We start from the raw sequence: 21,876 nt of genomic DNA on the forward strand, positions 1-21,876 counted from the left end.
TCAGTTTTACAAACACACACTGACCAACAACTTCCTGTTCAGTGTGGAGGGGGGGGGTATAGTCCGACTTTTATGATAACATCAGTTTTTAACGGAGCTTGACTCACTTGAGTTAAAACTAGAATCACCAGCCTGTCGTACGTCTCCTCCGACCAGAGTCAGTCTCTCCCTGACGTCATACATGTACAATAATAATAATGGAGGCGACCGTGACCTTTGACCTCTGAGTCTAACTTCTGCTCGTCGTTCAATCACAGTGAAAACGTCACCAGTGGAAATTGAGTTGAATGTTTTCTCGCGGTAGTTTGATGAAAACTCTTCTGACATGTGTTTCTGTTAAAACGTCGCGAGGACACGCGTGTTGATAAATGTACGATAAATGTTTGTCTGTCCCACCGTCCCGTCCTTGTGACCTCGACATCTGAAGAACGCCCTGAGGGGATTTCTTCATAATCCAAACATTCAGTCGGGTGAAGGATGAGATTTCAGGGATCGGAGGTGAAGGTGGTGTCGCGAACTCGTCGAGAATCGAACGAGAATCGTTCCCCCACGTTTTGAGCATTTCTCACTTGATGATTAGTAGATGTCAGGGGTCAAAGGTCACGTTGACCTCAAGAGTCTGGAAAAACAAATGTAAACTGCCGTGATTGGTGGAGACTAGAAGCACAGAGCAGGAAGTCTGGTCAGATTTGGAACCAGCAGTTTCACCAAACACCACATCTCGTGTCTGAAGATGGATTTGTGGTGAGAACATGCAGGTTGAGATATTTCCTCACAGTTTTCTTTACAAACTGTTTTATAATCACAGTAGTTCCGGTTCTGTGTTGCTCTGGTCGCAGACCGGGTTTCTCTGCAGGTCGAGGTTTTGTTCCGTCTGTGCGCTCCGCTCCGTGTCTTCAGGGGGAGGAGCGCACCTTGTTTGGCTCCGTGGAGTCGTGGCTCCTCCGCGCGTAATGCGGACGGTCTCCTGCGCCGGTGGCGGTGAGACACCGACTGCACCTCGGCACAGAGCTCCAGCTCCAGCGGCTCGGTCTCACGGCAGAGTTTTCCAACTGTGGACGTTGAGGAAGGAGATGATTGGTTTGATATAAACCTGAGATCGAATCCACGGGGACACTTTGGACACGATGAAGATCAGAGGGTCGGTCTCTGCGCTGCACCTGATCCTGCAGCTGCTCCTCTGCTGGGACACGGTGAGTCTGGATCCTCCTGGTTCGGCTCTGGAGGAGTTCAGCTTTTATTTCATCCTCAGGCTGAAGTCTCCGACATTTTTAAAGGACTGATGGGAACCGAGTGTCAAATGTAGTTGATATTCACCGATGTGAGAATACTGTAAATATTCATACAGGATTCATTCAAACTAAACTCAGTGATAAAGAGTAATAATCATTTACATTTTATGGGATGTGTATTTATCACTTGGTGTTTGTGGCTCACTGTGTACAAATACACTGATTATATGTGTACTTGGATAGGAATGTTTAGGAATATTTCAATCCCCAGTAGAGGCTTTATTTATACTTGTATATTTTATACTATGAAGAGTTTCTGTGACATTAACATTGATATAAAATGTAGGAAAATACATTCATGCTCCCGATTCTCTTATTTGATCTAATCTGTAGTGTCTGGATGTGTTGACAGAGGCTGCGGAGCTGTTAACACTGACTTTTAAAAGTCAATAAAATTAGAAAACTTTAGATAACCGTGTAGTTTTCTATATTTATAATGGATCTATAATCACAGACATCTGCTTTCACTGAGACCAGGTAACCAAACACATGAGAATGTCACTGAACTCAGCCTTGAGCTCACTGTGAAGCCTGCAGTCGCCTGGTCTCTGCTCTTATTTTCAGACAAACAGGTTCATGAACAAACCCCTGAATAAATGAATTGATTTAAAAGTCACAACTTGTCGCACTCGGTGAGGAAAGTGAAAATAAAACATGGGGGACATGTTTGTGCAGCTGTTTCCTGTCTTCACCGACCCTCTGCCCTGAGGTTTGTCTGATGCGTGTGGATTTTATTTTCGTGATCGGCTGCTGATGGATGGATCATTTCTCTCGAGCGGTGTCGAACCCCAGCAGATCAGAGCTGCATTCTTTGTTTTAAACCTAATTGTCTGTGAGGTCGATGGACGTGGTTTATTTTTAATTATTCTCCTGTGACGTCTCCTGCTGAACCTGACGGACGTCAACGCTCCGATTCACCTCTTCCTTTATTGGCTGCTCTCATCGGAGACTCCGGCCTTTTCACTATCACTCACAGCGAGATGGTGGCGTTTCCCTTATCGACCTGTGGGGTCGTGGTAATTACACCAAAGTGATGCAGGAGTGTGTGTGTGTGTGTGTGTGTGGTTGTGTTGAAGGATTGACACGTTACATATTACACATCGTCAATTGATCCCTTGCTAATTTTAAAAGTATTGAGTCGTGCAGCCTTACATGTTCCTCGGTGACCTGCAGTCGTGATGTGGAGGTGGAGCCCCGGTGGTTTGGAGCTGGTGCCTCGTACTGCATCAACAAACTCAGGGAGAAACACTGCAGGCGTCTAAACACGAGAGTTAACGTCACAGGTTTCAATCTGCTTTTTCAAAATCTGTTCACTGGAGTTTTTTTTAATGTGATATCATGGGGTTGTGTATGAATAGGATTAAACTTTTTAAATGTTCTTTTTACTCCTTATAAGCTTTTCTACTGGAATATAACAGCGTTTTCATATTTTGGGAGGTTCATGGTTAGAAGTCTCAGGTGTGAAGATCCCGTTAAAGAATTTATTCACCAGTGACATTTACAGGCCGTTTTAAATACTCTCTAATCTGATGTGAGTATTTTCATGAAAATAAATGGTTTCAAAAAAGGACTCAGACACTTTTCACGTTAAAACTTTTGATTCGTGGAGTCAATGACCTCTACCCTCCATCTCCGGCCTGAGGCAAGTCGTCCCTCTGCCTCTTAAATAAGCTGTTAAACCTCTAAATCAATTGTTAAGGCCACAGGTAGAGCGAGTCGAGAGGAAATTGAGGAAATGTGCTCTGGTTTTCCTGCGTGAGGCCGTTTTCTTCAAAGCGCAGGTGGTGAATTGATCGTTACGACGAATAACGAGCGAGTAAGACAGGATTTCTGCGTCCGGAAATGAAAAGAATGAAACATGTTTTTTGCCTCAGCTCTGACTTGAGGGATTTTTTCTTTAAACTTTGACCAGTTCGTCATTTGTACTTAAAGACCGAGTGATTGGATTTCAGAGGTCAGAGGTCAAAGGTCACCTCCATTACTATTGTACATGCATGACATCAGGTAGAGACTGAATCTGGTCGGAGGAGACGTACAACGGGATGGTGATTCTAGTTTTAACTCAAGCTCCGTTAAAACTGATGTTATCAGAAAAGTCGGACTATAAAACCTCCTGTTTGGACCCGCCCCCCCCGCTCTGGTCTCCATGGTTACAGTCACCTTCTGTCCCCCTCGTCTATAAATTCTTTCAGAAGCGACAGTTCTGCTCCTGTTTGCTCACGTGTGTTTTTAGCTGCGTGTTTATATGTTTCATTGCAGTATACACACACACACACAGACACTCACTCACACACACACACACACACACACACACACACACACACACACACACATTAATGACCTGATGGCTCGAGGTGACCGGCGCCCGGAATTAATTAACAATAAATATTTTTTTTTAATCGTCCGTCTGAAACCATGATCCAGCCCTGGATTGTGTTTCTCACATATTTGTTGAATATAAATGTTGGGAGCCTCTGCTCATCTTTAAACTCCGACATGTTGTGTTGCCTCTAAACGTCTTGCTTCAGTGTTGCTTGTATAAAGGAGATTTGTTCCATAAACCTGCAGAGCAGATATGAATCTGTGTTGACGCTGCATCACCCGTTTGACGTTTTCATCTACACAGACTCGGGAGCTGCTGCTTTAGGTCCAGAGTTTGAACACACGCAGTGGAAATATTGACTCTCTTTACAGTAAATACTCATATCAGGTAGTTTAGGTCACGACTGCTCATTGAAAAGATTTATCAGAGGATGACTGTGTTTAATTGAGAGTCATACTTCATGTTTCTCTGGGAGTCTGTGTTGTTGTAACTTATCAGAAAGACTTTGTTCTGTATAAAGAAGCGGATCATGAGTCAGAGGGAAACACAAATCCATTTCTTATTTTATTCTAATGGTTTGTACTGTTTAAAGTCATTCTGCCTCTCCAGGTGTGCAACAACTGAACGATAAGAACATTAGCATCATTAACCTGCATCATTGTTTCATAAAAGCAACGTGTGAGCGAAGCAGCTTTCACAAACAATCGTTAGCAAAGAGCCTCTGAACGTCTTGCAGCCTCTCACGAGCTCGTGCATCGTTTGTATCAGTGCTGAAGCTACAGGGTCGATAATCAGATGCGATCAGGCCGCACTTTGAAAATATGCAACCGACACATCCCATCAGCCATCTGGTCAAACACGCCCCCAAAAACACACAACTTCTCTTGCTCTGCAGTGGAAACATCGTCTCGACCGAACACTCAAAGAGGATTTCAACAACCTCGTCTTAACTAAAGTGTTTTAGCAAATACAATCAGCAGGAAGCAAATGAAGGGTTCTGTTCTTTAAGGCAGGTAAAGTAGGTTGTTATTTGTTTTTCTTTCTTTCCCTCTTTAGTAATTAATTCCCACTGATTCCCAAACGAATGATCAGCAGCACATCACTGATACAAACACAAATACATGGACATATGGACGCCAGCAGCTGCAGTGTAAAACGTCCTGCACCAGGACAGGAGGTGTTTGTGTCCAGCAGCAGCGAGCGTCTCCTCTCACGTGCTAATCCTGCGGAGCACGAGGTCACACGTCACGCTCACCTGCAGCGTTGCCATCTGTTCTGCAGGTAGAGGACGATACCTGTGACGGTTCCCACGCGTCAAACCGAAGAAGAAAGAACCGGGGATTCTATTTCACCTGCAATAGATTTTGCACAGATTTCATTTTGGCTCCAGGGTGCAGATGTTATATTTGATGTTCAGAGTTTGCTTCATGTTCTAGAGGGCGTAAAAAAAGCAATGCTGCCGTGTGAGGACTGAACCGAGCTCCCACGTTTCAGCCGTCGGTGCACGATGCCGATCGGCCCATCGCTGGAGGGTTACAGTTTGCAGGAGCGAGTTGACGGGGCCGAACAAGCGCCGGTGAATTACGTCTGCTCCGTGTTTTCATGTGCAACTGAACGATGTTGACAATCTCTCTCTGCCTCTGTTCCTCAGACGGACGCCATTCACCCACACTGCGCCCTGGTGGTTCAGCACATGAGAGCTGAGGAACAGTGCAACCAGATCCTGAAGCAGGAGCAGAAGAACCGCTCCACCAGGACAGGTCAGACCACGTCTACACTGTGTAGAGCCAACAAAGATTTGTGTCTCGTGAACAGACTCTGTCGGACAAACATCAAGTCCCCGGGACGTCGTCCTTCAGTGGACGTCGTCCTTCAGTGGCTTCAGTGAAACGTGGTTTTAGAGTTAGTGTAAGATTAAAGTTTGGTGGAAGGAAGAGACAGTTTGAGCTCTATATTGGGGGGGTGGATACCACAGTGTGATTGACAGCTAGTACCATCCAATGGGTGCAGGTGGGCGTGCAGCGTCCTCGAGCTCTCAGTCAGGCTCCACCCACCAGTCCTTGTTATTTGCCTCACTCTCCAAATATCTATTGGTTTTTATAAATATATCAAAACAAAGTTATCAGAGACACAAATTAATTGATTAAACCTGAAACATGTTTTCTTCTGCATAACTTTCCTTCCAGCACTTTTATAGATTTCCCTGTTTTCTAACAGATTTGACATTAAAACGATTCTTTAGATTCATTTTCTAAATCAGAATCTTCTCCATTAAAAAATCACTTTCTTCAGCAGCACTTACGTCAGTAACCATGATCCCTGATGGGTTCAAGTCCCCTGTGAGGCTGTTAAATTACATTTTCAGGTCATGGATTTTGCAGGATCCCATCTAAAATGTGTTAAAATCAGTTTTATCTCCTAATGAATGACGTTGACTATGCACAGTAGATTTATACAGTTAAGTGAAATCCACCACAGGCTGAAGGATCTTTTTCCATCCTCCTCCGCTTCACCTGCTTCACAGGGTGAGAGGCAGCGGGTGGAAAGCAGCGGAGCCTCAGCAGCAAATGTCAGGAGTTGAAAAAGTCTGTGAGCTCCCACGTCCAGGAAATTGATTTCTGGAACTGAGGTTCCTCATTAAAGGAGAATCATGAACGAGCTCTGGGCCCAGTCCTCAGGGAATCGTTCCACTGATCGCATCCTGGACAGAAAACATTCAAAATCTGATTTATTGATAAAGAGAAATTACATCAACATCCATTAAAACAATGACGTGATGCTGCTCGGTGCCAACACTCGGACCAAAACTAATTTTCTTTTCTCTAGAACAATTCTTAAAAATGACGTCTCTGTCTGACAGATGTCGTGTGTGCAAACTAAGATTTAAATATCTTTTACAAGCAACACAGAAACAACAAGCATTGACAATGATCAACAGTATTGGAGGCACCAAGACGGTGGGGGCCCCTGGATCAAAGTCTGCTCAGGGCCCCGTCAAGACTCGGTCCTAGGTTCTGTTCAGTGGCTCAGAAACAAACAGCTTCTCCTCCAGGAAACTTCAAACGTCAGTTATCGTCTTTCGAAGCAGTTTGAGTTATTTGACGGGTTCGGTTGAGTACGAGGATCCACACCGGCTCCAGCTTTTCGTCCTGACGTCCGTGAGCCAGACTTTACGTTGAGATAAGTTTAACTCATTTATCGGTTTGCTGATATAAAACTGATATGAGCCTTTTGTTCACATTGGAATCAGCAGGTTATTTTATGTCCTTCTTCCTCGTGTCGGTCCTGAATGTCTCACCATGTCACAGGTTCCCGACAAGCAAACATGAAAACTCGATCTTTGAATTCAAGATTTTTATTGTAAAAAATTATGTTTAAACTCTAAAAGCCTCAATTCTCAAATAAATGTCTTTGTCATACGGGTGTGATGATGTTATACGAATCATATATGATCATCATATATATTCCTATATTGGACAACACATCTTTAATCCCACACTGTAAATAAAGATGGACAATATGACACCGAGTCAAAGTGCCTTGATCGCCACCTGGTGGCTGTTGGCAGTATGGCTAATAAATCCCAGCTCCTCCATGTTAGTGTGAGGGACAGAGGCCAAACTAAAAGGTCAAAGTAGACGATTAATAAATGTTTTGTGTCAAAGATAGTTTCTGTTGTGACACGTGTCGTCCGTCTTTATTCAGAGAAGTCAGCGATGAGCTGTGCTCCGACTCTCAGATGTGAAAAGGTCATGGAAGCGTCTCTCTCTCTCGTCTGCTGGTCAGTGGGACTGTCTCTGCTCACCACTGTTTTTACTTAATTAATTGTCCGGTGACAGGAACCATCTGAAGCTGCAGGTTACGAGGAAACGTCTAATACCGTTCATTAAATATTTGTTTTTGACTTCAATGAATTCCATTTCCCACGAGCTCCAGATGTAAACATCACGACCGCAGCAGGAGAGGCGAGTCACGGTTAAAATCATCTTTTCATATACGTGCAGAAATATGACGGTCATTTATCAAAACCAAAATAATGGGAGTTAAATATTCATAAAAGCAAAGAAGGCCAGAAAAGAAAAGTGTCTGAGACGACAAAGGAAGAGAGAGAGTTCATAACGAGTCATGAATATTTAGCCACAGCCGTCCTGAGGAGACGTGTCGGGGCCACGAGGGTCAGGTGCTTCTGTCACTGACCACAAGTGTTGTGGTACATACAGATGAGTGGAGGCCGAGAGTCACTGCGTCGTCCAGTGCTGTCTAAATATGGAGAGCTGTTATTTATACTCGGCTGCGTGCGAATACTAACTTAACTCAAATGCGTCACTGCTCTTAAAGAATAATCTGAGTTTCCACCAGACTCTGGAGTTTTGCTTGTAGAAGAATTCCAGGAGGAGATACGTGTTATCACTCTGTTCGTTTATTCATTCTGTCAGTAAACCAGCATCTGTAACACACTGTCCCTGCAGAACCTGAAGGGATGAAAACGTGAACTATGACACAGGTTTGTTCACATTACCACATATTTTACATTTGATTTGATTTAATCAACTTCTAATCCTTCAGCTGCAGAAACGTGAATTCTAAATTTCCTCGTTCTGCCTTTGCCGTATTTTTGAAGGTGACTTTAGCTCAACAGTCAACACAAGATTTCTCAGTTTGAACAGTTGGCTCGTCTTATCAAATTCACAGAACAACAGCTGATATTGTTCCTACAAGAACAATTTGGTGTTTAAATAAGGAAAAGCACTTAAATGATAGCAGAGGGCTCAGTACAGATTTCTCTGGCTCATAGTTTTCCTGGCCATAGAAGAAAGAAGCATTAGACACGGAACGATTTTAGATTGGGCCCTTCTGACAATCGCGGGAGTCGACTGGAGGTCGCCCTGTGCCGAGTATCTGCCCAAACAATCCTGAAGTGGGGGGGTTTCAAAAGAATCTTAACTCTACAGATTGAGTCGGAGTCTCCCCGATCTCCGAACAGAAACCTGAAATCATTTCCTACAACCAGCAAGTGTGTGGTGTGTTCTGAAGAGTGTTCTGAAGGACTGATTAAATGAAATCTTTCATGATGTCTGTTGTCTCCCTCGTTTTTAAGATCAGGCAGGAGCTGAAAAGTCGATAACGTGATGGAGACTAGTTGGTCCTGAAACTTGTGCTTCAGACAGCTTCATGTGTTCTTTATCTTTGTTGGCTTGGTGCTGAACAAAAAATTCATCTTGATAATATTCATCTTGTGGGCTTGGAGAGATTAAACCAAATCCATAGGAAGGAAATGGAACCTGCAAATCATTGCAATGACGATTTATCAGGAGTGGAGGAGCCCATCGGGGGGGAGGAGGAGAGAAGCTAAAGGCCGACGAGCCTCATGATGAAAGTCTGATCGTAAAAAAAACAGAACTAACTGCTCGGAAAGTTACGGAGAAATGAGCGTAGAGTTTGTTCACGTGGTTATATTCCGCTGTTGAGAGGTTTCACAGCCAGAACAGGTCGGGGGGGGGGGGGGGGGGGGGCAGAGGTGTCACTTAGTTCAGGTTAATGAGCTTCACACCTCCAGTGGTGCAAGGAACGCCACCAGAGAGGAATCATGGGAAGTCAGAGAGAGGAAATGAGAATGTAACACAGGAGTGACTGAACAGAGGAGAACGCTCCTGTCCACTTTCAAAGGATCTTTGTAATTAGAGCCACAGCTTCCTGTGTGTGTGTGCGTGCGTGTGTGTTGACATTTCATCACATCATCTCACACTGTCACTCTCTTGACCTCCGTCTCTGCGGCTTCTCACAATCATCATTTTCATAAGTAATTACATCGACTAAATACCAGAGGGGAGAGGTCACAATAAACCCAGTTGTTGAAGTGATTGTTCTGTAAATGAATAAACAGTGTTGTTAGTAACACATTCATTATTTAGACGTTCCAGTTTATTAATATTACATCAAACTCAGATCAGGTTGGAAATCCTGAATGACATGTTTAACTTTTAAGATTTGAGAATTACCTTGTTTGTTACTTTTGAAATTCAAATATCAATATTTCATCATAAGTAATCCTTTGCAAACTTTCAAATATCATTTTGAAATTCTTTATTTACTTACTGGCGAGTGTGGGAACATGTGGGAGCAGATCCACTCTATCACAACATTTCATACGAGACAACAACTCGCTGCTTCGGTGAACGACTGACCGAAGCCCAGAATGTTTCCAGACCAAAGCAAAGGTTGATATGGTGCGAAGACAGTTTTAAGACAAATGGACGACTGATTACGAGAGACGACGGTCGTCCTCTTCAGCCATTTACTAAAGAACAATCCGACACATTTTAAAGTGGAACCACGAGGAGAGAAGAACCGATGAACTTTAACTCTCAAACCACTGTCGTGCTTGTTCTACTTGATATTTGAAAAGAAGATATTGACATTTCTACTCCACTCTTGTCTGTAGACTTACACACACTGTCTGTCCGTCACTTGATTGGAAAGAGTTTTGTTTGGATTTGCAGGAGGAAGATTAATCTAAACAGATCACAAAGCAAAATGTACGCTTCCTCCTAAATCCCACAAGCAAACTACACAACAACCCCCCCCCCCGTCCTGAATCCATGATGAAGCTCTTTGTCCATTTGACAACTTCCTTCTGTCACTTCTGGCTCCTCTGCTTCTATCTTATCATAACATCGTCTATTAAAAGGGCAGATATTGTGGTCCACGTCCCAGTGGAGCCTCTTCTCCTCTAATACTTGGAACAATATCAAAGCGACAGCAGCGTGCGTGAGAAACGGAAGACAAATGCTTTACTGAACCAAGACCACAGCAGGTTACATGAAGTGAAGTGTGAGAGGAAGAGGAGGAATGAAATAGTGATGATGGTCGTAGAGGTGATCGTTTAGACCGAGGTCAGTTTCATCACATTACGTCCGCCACATAAAAATGACAAATGTTACCACACAGTATTAACTGAGGCTTTGTTCACCTTATTACGTCTGAAGAGGAACCACAGGTGTGAAATGAGCCTCAGGACAAATACACCGCTCACACTTTTAGTTCCGAAGAAGTTCTGGACCAAGAAACGAAGCGTGGAGGTTTCCTGTATCTCAGACCAGGGTCCAGACCAAACCGCTGTCCAACCAGACGAGGAGTTCTGGGCCTGGATCAAACTGAACCTGGTTCTGTTGGTTCACAGTGAAGACACTTTGTTGGACAGTTTGGACCAATCACAGGAAGTAGAGACACATTAAACCATAGAAGAAGAAGAAGCTGCAGTCTTCACCTCCGACGATATAATGTTTGAACCACGAGGACGTTCATGTGGAGCATTTGAACTAGTGTGGAGTACTGGAGTACTGTGGAGTACTGTAGTACTGTGGAGGACTGTGGAGTACTGTAGTACTGTGGAGTACTGGAGTACTGTAGTACTGTGGAGTACTGTAGTACTGTGGAGTACTGTGGAGTACTGTGGAGTCAGACAAACTTCTTCAGTCTCTAAAATACAACGTGAAACCAAAACTAACCAGACGGAATGAAACTATGGAACAAACACATGAAGCCTGGTTCAGACTCAGATCAGAAGAAAACTTAGAATTAAATCCACAAGACAATAAAATGTACAAATGTGAGGAAGTCTGAATATTTTCTGAAGCCACTGTAGAAAGTATAGGGAAATTCGATGCATTGTGGGTAATCATCTCGGAACAAACAAACCGAGGCGCTCCCACACTCTCTGTTCATTTGCACTGCGGCCACATGCCTTTGAATGTGCAGCGGTGCGTCAAGGAGACGTCGGTGCATGTTCGAGCATAATGATGCTGTTTAAGAATCTGGCATAACGAGCTGTCACACACACACACCACTGATCATCGCAGGATGACCGAGACCCAGGAGAGAATATCCTGTAAGAGCCGGAGGAGCGAAACAAGGCTTTGTGTTCTGCTGCTGTGATGCACTAATCCGTTCAACCGCTGCTCGTCCCCTCAGTGTCACCAGCTCTGCTTTAATGAGCCCCTAATGTGGAGCTTACTGATGCTTCCTGCAGAGCTGCGTTCACACGCTGGGATTCGAACAGCAGCTCGGTGCCCTTTCACACCGCGACGCCCTGAATACGCTTTTCATTACCTGGAGAGCCATTAGCGCAGTTACAATAACGGCCTAATGACATGGCCCCTTCTCAGTCGAAGCTGTTATCTGTGCCTCAGTGAACAAACAGCAGCCGCGACAAAAGGCCAGAGAACAAATAAAGAGGCGAGTTCAGCGTGGCCTCCGTCATCCAGCGAGATGTTTGCCTCCTCCCACCTCTGGCAGCAGAACCTCCAGCAGAGGCCGGAGCTGCGTTTTATTATGAATGAGAGCTGGTGTGTTTTAATTGACACAAGGCCGAGCAGCTTTGATGTGCGAGGCGTTGAGGTGGCAGCGAGAGGCGAGAGGCTCCTCATTAGTGCTCTCAACACCCCCCCCCCAACACACACACACACAACCTCAACAAAACACACCACCCCTCCGCAGAGGAGGCTGTGTGTGTGTGTGTGTGTGTGCTTGTCAGCCATGTGAGGGGATCGGCAGAGACAAAGCGTGGGCAGCGAGGAGGGAGGAGGACATCAACAAATCAAGTGCCCCCTTCCCCCCCCCCCCCAGACAGAACGTTACAGCAGAGTTTACAAAACGATAGATTCTGAGATCATGAGACATTTTCACTCCCGTCCCTTATCGTCTGTTTGTTCTTCAGCAGGATCACACAGACAGACAGATTTCCAATGGCCAAATCTTTCTGACCTGCGATGAATGTCTTTTCTCAGGTTGTCCAACAGTTTGGGACGACATCCGGTGCTGGTCCAGAGCTGAGGTGGGACAGGTGGTTAGCGTCTCGTGTACCAACGTGTCCCAGCTGTTTGCCGATAATAAAGGTAAATCAATGATATTACTTATTTATTTTAAACAACCAATCAGAGCCACACTGATCTGTCTTTTGCCACACACATATTAGGGACACTGATGTACTGATATCTATTTGTAAATTATTCCTAAGATGTCAGATCAAACCCTGATGACAGAGAAATGTAACTGAGGTTTGATATTTTAAAGATTAACCATAAACTTAAAATAACGAGAAATAAAAAGAAAACACTCCGAGGATAAACTGATGACGTGAGGTCGACATGATGTTCTGTCAAATATTCAACATAAGTGAGGAACACAACGTGTCTCCTGCATCTCGGCCGGGTGACGGAGGCGTAGAACCGCGAGGCAGTAATCTGCTTGTTTTCGTTTGTGTGGCAGAAGAAGCGCTCGGATCAGTTTGAGGCAGAGCAGTGATTAATAATTCTGCCAACAGTCACGCTGATCTCTCATTTTATCCTCCACTGTGTCTCCTCCACTGAGGTTGTGGGTAAATACTGTCCTGAAAATAGCAACGTGAATTCTCTTTTTATTTTAAAGCCAAAAACAAAAGAGGCGGCTTTGACTTTTCCACAATAATCAACTTATCTTTCAGTCTCACATCAGCCGAGTCACCAGGTTATGTTAAACCCTCTGACCCACGGGACCCCCACCTTCTCCAGACCTCCGTCTCCTCCACGTATTCCTGAACAAAATGCTCTGACCACCTTATGTAGAAAGTGAGTGAACAAACAACAAGACGTTAATCCACCAGAGAGCATCAACCTGTAAAGCTCAATAAAGCAAAGTCCAATTAAAACAGATGATAACTTCACCTGTGGACTGTTTATCACGACAGCATGTTGTCAGGAAGGAAAGCGTACAGTGTGAGTTCATGTGTCTGATAGAGAGACCTTCTTCAAGAGGAAGAGTGAAGCGTTAACGTATCCTCGGTGTGTGGGGCTCAGGTCGCCGCTGATGACCTCATAACGTGGTGTTAGTTTCCCTCCTCCTCCACAGACGCTCTGGTAAGAGCGGCTCCGCAGCAGCGATGTGTTTCGCTGCAGACGAAACCAACGTACAGAAAAAAAAACCTTGAATTGGAAAATCAAAGAGTTCACAGTGAGAGCCGAGAACACGAGGACGGAGTTGGCGCTGCTTGTTAAGCTCGCCGGTGTGAGCACTAGCTCTCTCCCCGGAGCCTCGGCCTCCAACCTCCATCCAAATCTAAACCGTTCACCCACCGACGCTGCGGCTTCGGGCCTGCGGGCTCTGAACGCTGCCTCACACCGAGGCTAATGCGGCTGGATACCGAGGAATCCGCCCACATCTCAAACCCCCACACTCTGCTCGGATGAGCTGAGGAGCCGGACGGGCATTTTTCACTTCACGAAACTCCGACCTGTGATTTCACCGTTTCCCTCTGGTTAACACGGACTCACTGAGAGAACCCGGTGACCTCGTGTCTGTCGTAGAGCGAGCGTCGTCATTCTGACCTCAGGCAGCAGTGGGAGAACATGGCTGCCTCGTTTTACGTCCATCAGTTCCAGTCCTCACCTGACCAGGTTTCATACTGACTCAGAGCATTCAAACGAGCAGATCCACAGAATCTGGATTTACAAGTGATCACTGCTGCGTCTTCTAATCAGGGGCGTAGCAACAGGTGGGCAGAGAGGAGAACTGCCGGGCCCCTGAGAGGTTGACGAAGTTTGTTCTGCTCAAAAGTTCCATAAAAATCGTTGAGGAGAAATTGACAGCTTCGTTCAAAAAACAAATACAAACGTAATAAATCTATTTATTTACGCATCTTAGACTGTTCTACATCTTTTGAATTAAATTATTCTTTTCTCATCTTTTAGATTTTATCATTTTAAAAGTTCTTTCTTTGTTTCCTGCCTTTGTTGTTTCTTCATTTCAAATTGATTCTCGACAGCGTTTCCGCACTTTGTGTCGATTCTGTTGTTCTCTGCATGAATGTGTGTGTGTGTGTGTGTGTGTGTGTGTGTGTGTGTGTGTGTGTGTGTGTGTGTGTTGGGGGGCGGGTACTGTTTTTAAACCTGAATGATTGATTGATTGATTCTTGCCAACAGGCTGAGTGATGCCTCTCTTATTATTCACAGGTTGAAGTTTTCATCCTCCTCTTCATCATTTCTCCTCAGATCCTTGTTGTTTCCTCCTCCATCGTTTCCACTCAGAGTTTTTCTTCGTGTTTCTCAGGTTTCATCTACAGGAACTGCACCGAGGACGGCTGGTCTGAGGCTTATCCTCCCTACGAGAACGCCTGTGAGTTTGCAGAGTATGAGGAGACGGAACCTAAGGTAGATGTTTCAGATGATGAGATGAACTCACTGTCAGTGTGTTTAAATGTTCCTCCTTGTCGCTCTGGTCTCTGTGACCTCCGCTGCTACTAAATGACTTAGAAGAGGAGGTGTCACTCCTCACATCTTTCAGGAAGCTTCAGGTGAAAGTTGTTGCTGTGGCGACCATCGGGCACTGCAGACTCACATTCACGACGACTTGAATCCTTATTAATTAAGAAGTTTTAATTACTATCCTCAAACCTCCAGCCCACAACTTGCTGATTATGGTTGAGGGTAAATTACAGATGTTATTTAAAGCAGACCATAAAACAGGTGATTGACGGTTCTCTCCTTCACACCAACGTAAACCCCGCGCGGCTCGTCTTCTCCGGAGCAATGAAAGTCATCACAAGTCCCCTGGGAACATTTTCCTGACAAGTGACGTCTTCAAATATTGACTCTGGGCTCTAAGTAGCTTCGGGGGAAGAAGCGTGATGTGGACGTTCTGTGGCAGCGTCTGTGGGCGGAGGTTGAGACGCTTCGCTCAAGAGAAACCACAAGAAACTTCTTCCACCTCCTTGAACGCGGAGCAGTCACATGGAAGCATGAAACTTCCAGAATGTTTCTGATGCACGGGTTAAAAAGGACGAAGTGCAGAAAGTTCTTGTTAAACCAAAACTTCCCCAAGAAGTACGAAGCACACGTGGTCAGATTGAACTGATGACTGAACTTCTAATATCCAGCGTTCACTTGTGTCAGTTACATGAAAACCACGTCACCGCTCGGAGATGTAGCCTGACAGAATGAATCACCACGTGTGGCTGCAGGGGGCGCTGCTGCTCAGTAAAATCTACATAGTGTTTAAATTAAATCTCCATCTTTTTCATCTTAAATTCTAACGCCTGCAACACGTTCTATAATTTTCTCTTTCAGACGTCGTACTTCTCCACCTTCAAGCAGGTTTACACTACAGGATACGCCACCTCCCTCATCTCTCTCATTTCTGCTATTTTTGTCTTCACCGTGTTCAGGTAAAGATTGTTCTAACACCTGAAGATTAATCTCTGCACGTGATCTCCGTGTTCCTGACCGTGTTCTTCTTGTGCTCGACAGGAAGTTCCACTGCACCAGAAACTACATCCACATCAACCTGTTCTTCTCCTTCATCCTGAGAGCCAGCGCCGTCTTCATTAAAGACGGCATCCTGTTTTCTGATGAAAACCTGGACCACTGCTTCATGTCGACTGTAAGCCTTAAACCCTCCAGCTCCATTAACGTGTCTATATTTACCACTGATGGACTCACGTCCGTTACTTAAGCAGATCCAGTGGTGGGCGACCACAAAGGAAAAATGCGTCACCCTCTTCTTCGCCCTGCTTTGAGGGATCGGATGAAAAAAAAGAGAATAAGTTGTTGTTGAATGAGATAAAGAAGAACGAGTCAAAGCTGGATTCGGAAATGTCCAGTTTTGGCGAATGCAGACGGAAAGAGCGAACGTCTGTAGAAGAGAAGAAAGAATATGAAAATCTCTGGATGACGATCTCCTGCTGCTTCTTCAGACGTGAAGGATGAACTCCAGAAAACGTTTAGTCTGAAAACTGCAAAGAAAATGAAAGAAAGGAAGATAAATTTATATCAGATACTCATGTGCTGGGTCAAAACTGGGTCACCAGGTAAATGTAACGGAGCAAAAACTCAAATATTTCACTGAAAGAAACGAATAATCCCTCTGAGGTATCATTAAATAGTTCTGTCTTTATACTGAAACTGAAGCAGAAGGATTGAGGCACTGAGAATAAGTGAGTGAAGACCATTAGAGACAAGTGTCTCTCCTCCTGTTTCCCTGCCGATGATTCGTCCTGGAGTGAAGCTAAGTGTCCTCTTGTGGCTCCGAGGGACCAAACGAACTGTGACTCATTTAGCGGCGACGTGAGAGAAACACAGACGATTCAAAATGGCAGAGAAGATGAGGGAACGCTGTGGTGGGCCATGAGGAACCTGAGTGTTTTCGAAGAGAGAATAAAAACAGTCACGACTTTTAGATTAGACGACCGAACTTCTACCAATAAAGACAAATGCCTCAAATATCCCGTTTCCCCCCCGAGCAGCTTTTAGAGACGACAGAATGAACCAAACAATCCACTGGACGAAGAGGAGCTGATCTAGAGGATTAGATTCTGGAGACGAAGAAGAAAGTTTATTTAATTTATTTCTCATCTCTTTAAGATTTTTTTATCCTTTCATTGTCCTAAATTGTTTCTGTGTTCACCACATTTTTCATTCAAAAGACTTTGAGCAGCATTTGATGTGTTTTCTGCCGTCCCCCCTCAGACGTCCTGTAAATCAGCCGTGGCCTTCTTCCAGTTCAGCATCCTTGCAAACTACTTCTGGCTGCTGGTGGAGGGCATGTACCTGCAGACGCTGCTCGCCCTCACCTTCAGCTTCCAGAAGAAATACTTCTGGTGGTACATCCTCATCGGCTGGGGTGGGCGTCTGTTGCCTCATGTCACTTCCTGTCTGTCCTCCTCTGTCCGTCTCTTGTTAAAACTCTCTCCGTGTCTCTCAGGTCTCCCAACGACAATCATATCGGCCTGGATCCTCTCTCGTAATTTCTACGATAACAGAGGGTGAGTTCATGTCAGTTAAAATAAAAACGTCCAAATTCATGCGTCCAACCCATAGACTATAAGTAAAGATGGACGACTGAGTCTCCATCGCCCCCTGGTGGTTGGCTGTAGTGCAGGTCATAAACCCCTCCTCCATGTTCTGCACTGTGAGGAGGTGTAGTTCGGTGTCGTCTCGTTTGTGTCACTGCTGCTGATTGTGTGTCTCAGGTGCTGGGACGACACAGACGTGGACTTTATCTGGTGGATCATAAAAGCTCCGATAACTGCTTCGCTGCTGGTGAGTGCAGAGCTGTGGCAGGGGGCGCTGTTGAGGAGCTGCAGGGGTGTTTTCTAACTCGGCAGACGTTCGCACAGACACGACGGAAACCACTGATGAGTGTTTCTGTGTCATGCAGGTGAACTTCGTCATCTTCATCAACGTGATCCGTATCCTGGTGCAGAAGCTGAGGTCTCCTGGTGTCGGGGGAAACGACACCAGTCACTTCAAGTGAGCGAGGAGTAAAAATCCACACAACAGGTATCCTGCACACCCACGTGTGTTCATGGCTTCTTTCTCTGTGTGTGTGTGTGTGTGTGTGTGTCTGTGTGTAGGAGACTGGCCAAATCCACGCTGCTCCTCATCCCTCTGTTCGGGATGCACTACATGCTGTTTGCCTTCCTGCCAGAAAACACCGGAGCAGAGGCCCGACTCTTCATCGAGCTCGGTGTTGGATCCTTTCAGGTGAGTTTTGGTTTCTCGAGCGTTCAGTTGTCGCCACCTACGTTACGTCTCCTTATACACGACATTGATTGATTTAGTAATTGGCTCAAATTACAGATAAATATCCTGCGAAACATCTGGGACAAAACTATTTCCCCATGTGGGACCGGTGTGTCTCAGCTTGTTTTGTGGCGTCCACCTTACTTTTCATTTTTAACATCTAAACATGTTTTCTGCTCCGCAGGGATTCGGCGTGGCTCTGCTCTACTGCTTCCTGAATGGAGAGGTACGTGAACGCTGCATTGTGGGTAAACTGTCGTGTTGTAAAAGAAAGTGTAATGAACAGTCAGATAAATGTCGTTAATGTGCTCCAACAATCAGAAAACAAACGGCAAGTACAGATGTTTCACAGACGAGAACAGCTTTTCATCTTACTCCTCTGTGTGTGTGTGTGTGTGTGCGTGTGTGTCTGTGTGTGTGTCTGTGTGTGTGTGTGTGTGTGTGTGTGTGTGTGTGTGTGTGTGTGTGTGTGTGTGCGCGTGTGCGTGTGTGTGTAGGTGCAGGCAGAACTAAAGAAGAGGTTCTGGAAGTGGCAGACTCAGAATTACCTGAGATACAGTAAACGACGGCGTACGTTGTTCACTGAGAGCAGCACTCAGATCTCTGTTCTGGACAAATCCAGCCCCAAAGATCAGCCGGGCTCAGAGACGCAGGCGCTCACACACACCGTCACCGTGACGCCCAACAACGTCTCCACGGTCTGACGAGCGCTCAACGCGTTCACGTGTTGTCAATGTGTTGAATGCTACAAGGACCTCCTACTCTCACAACGTCCAGGTTGTGTAAGGGGCCGATGGGGGAGTCGATGGAGCCGAAGCACCAAAAAAGTAACGTTCCTATAACAGCAGACACGAGAGATGTAGTTCAATGAGATCAGATTAATCACAGTGAAAACTTTTTACTTTGTGTTTGGGACGTCAAGCACCATCAGACACATCCGCAGTTTTGTCACCATGACCGGTTAAAGTTTGAATCCTGATAAATAAAAATCAATTCTATATTTAAATGACAGTTACAGATAAAAACAACAGACACAAGTAAAAGTCTATTTCAGAGGACTGCCTCGTGAGCGCCCTCTAGGTGAACGTGACACGTTCTCTGTGGACGAGCTCTTTTATTTTTTTTTTTTACAGACGTTTTTTCAGGATCCTTCAGGTGCTGCCAGATTTAAGTGTTGACTTAAACTTAAGTCTAAATTAATTCCCTCCACGTTTCCCAGGACGTTACCTGAGGCACTGATCACTCTCTGACTTACAGACACAAACTGAGGTCACGTTACGCTGCAGTTTTCTGTCTGTGGTTAATCTTTGTTTACCCCGATTACAGACGTGTAAAACATCAGTCCGGTCAGCGTGAGTGACCCCAACTCAGGTCAGACACCCAAACTCTAATCATGCATCAGCTTCTCTTTCATGAAAGTTGTGTTTTATCAAAATATTCAGTGAAATATGCATAAAAAAAGGAAAAATAAGATAAATGCAGTTTGATACGTTTCAGTTCCAGAGATAATGAGGGTTTTGTTTTGCTTTAGGAAACTTACTGCACATTTTCTCTGATATTTCTAAAGGATCTTAACTTTGTAGAATTATTCCGTATTCAAAAGTCCTGATTCCGAGGCCCCGATGACACAAACAGATGTTGTGTAAACACTCGCACATCTGCAAAGTGAAGCAGCAGTATTTATTTTTCACCGATTCGGGGCCAAAGGGTGTTTGATCGTCGGGCGTCTCATGATCACGTTACAGAAAGATTTGAAATCAAATTGAAGTGCCCGTGTTACCATCAGTGGCTCTGAATGCAACATGTTGCACAGTGCACTTGTGCACATCTGGAGCACTCGACTGTAAAATATATTTATCTGCCAGGTTATTGTTTTTATGTCTGTGTGAATGTGAAGACACCTGCGCTGGTTTACATGTGTTTTATGAGGACATCGAGTCCAACACATTTAATATGACTAACTGAGGAAATAGATTCATTATAAAGTTAGAGACGGTGGGTTGATATTTATCTTTTTTTGTACAATAGATGTAACTTAGTTTTATTCTTTTATGAAAAATCTTTAAAATATTAAATTGTGCATTTGCAACGTGTTACGAGCTAAGAGCTAATGCTACCGCTAGGTTCCTCAGAGGAGACGTGATGTTTTTAAATTGAATTCTTATTGTTTAACATTTAGCAGGTGTGTATGTTCAACTGTATTTATTTATATACATATATACACATATATATACATATAAATATATGTGCAGTTTAATTCATGGCTCAGTTAATCACCACTCCAGTGCCTATATATCAAACTATAACTCACTGTCTCGTATTTCATGGTTTGGATTCAATCTTACATTTCATGTTATTATTAATATTCCATGTACTGAGCATAAAAACACGTTGCTTCTGTTTTGAATCTGCAAAGGTTTCATATGTTTAAAGTTGTGCCGTAATGAAGATACTGTGATTTTAAGATCTATTCACAGTCTCATTTCTTTTCTCTTACTTGAACAAGTGAATGTTTCTTTTCCAGGTTCCTGTTTACGACGTGATTGTTAATATATATATATATCACTATATTCCATCAGATACATAAACCATGCACACAGAAATGTACTGCAAACTGTTCACATTAAACACAATGATGATATAAATGAGTGGAATATTTGTTGCACATTAAATTAATATATTATTTCATCCACACCCTCAAGATGTCTGATTTTTAAAAGAGATCTTTGCATTATTTCTCGAGCGACGTCTTATCTCACGTTGTTAGAGACAGTGAATGGAGCAGAAGTGTAAAAATCATAGAGCGTCTCCTAAATGCTCAAGAGCACCTAATGTAGATGAATCTGCTGCTGGAAATGGTTCCTGAGAGAAGTCCTATTTCCTCCTGATTGAAAAGCATTTGTTGAAAATGACTGTGTGCAGCTGTTTCAGGAAATTAAACCATATGTTTGCCCTCAGATCTCGGGAGGAGTCAATAAAGATGCTACAGATGAGAAAACATTCAGACAATGTTTTTGGTCTTTTCGTGGAAAACTGCAGATTGATAAAAAAAACCCAGACTCAAACATCACTGAGCCAACAAGTTGGAAACATTTGTCGATATTTATGTAATGTACAAAAAACACTTCTATTGTTCTCATCACTGCAGAATAGAAACGTTGCAGTGAAGAACAAAAGTAAAACGCTGATGAGCGAAGCAGACAAGTTTTTTTAAAGTTACGTTTACATTCAGCCACACTGCCGAGCCCCGGCACCACGAAGATCTGAGGAACAACCACCAGCTCCAAAAGCTCCAAACCACAGTTTTCCTTCTTTGCAGTAAAACAAGAACAAAATGACACTTTCTCCTCCCTCCTGTTTGAGAAGATTAACATTCAAAGGAAAAGTATGTGACGGGTCCTGATGGGACGGTTGAGATGAATCTTCCACAGTAGAAAATGTTGATCTCTTTTATTAATCAGCTGGAAAACACAGCTCAGGTTCCTGTTAATGTCCCGAGAGCTGGTTCCTCCATCGAGGTTCCATCTGCCACCAAAATGAGATCAGAAGGATCGAACACACATCGGCCTGTCAGAGAGCACAGAGGCCGCAGGAGGCAGCACACGAGCAGCATTTATTAAATAACAGTAAAGACTATTCTTTGTATTATTATATTATTATAAAATCAGGGAGATCCACTTCAAACACCATCTCCTTCTTTTCCCAAAGT

The 21,876-nt window shown here is 44.2% G+C and overlaps 1 protein-coding gene across 1 annotated transcript; it reads left to right on the forward strand.

The window, feature by feature from the left end:
* Positions 1-616: 616 nt before the first annotated feature.
* Positions 617-20,738, forward strand: ghrhrb (growth hormone releasing hormone receptor b). Its single transcript, XM_069520354.1, has 14 exons — positions 617-744; positions 840-1,193; positions 5,267-5,375; positions 12,402-12,509; positions 14,698-14,798; positions 15,714-15,811; positions 15,894-16,026; positions 17,112-17,265; positions 17,347-17,407; positions 17,615-17,684; positions 17,803-17,894; positions 17,999-18,128; positions 18,352-18,393; positions 18,665-20,738. The coding sequence occupies exons 2-14, from the start codon at positions 1,128-1,130 to the stop codon at positions 18,869-18,871; spliced, it is 1,371 nt and encodes a 456-aa protein (XP_069376455.1). The 5' UTR covers positions 617-744; positions 840-1,127; the 3' UTR covers positions 18,872-20,738.
* The last annotated feature ends 1,138 nt before the right edge of the window (positions 20,739-21,876 follow it).

This window comes from Paralichthys olivaceus, chromosome 3, assembly GCF_024713975.1.
Source record: "Paralichthys olivaceus isolate ysfri-2021 chromosome 3, ASM2471397v2, whole genome shotgun sequence".
Taxonomy (NCBI): Eukaryota; Metazoa; Chordata; class Actinopteri; order Pleuronectiformes; family Paralichthyidae; genus Paralichthys; species Paralichthys olivaceus.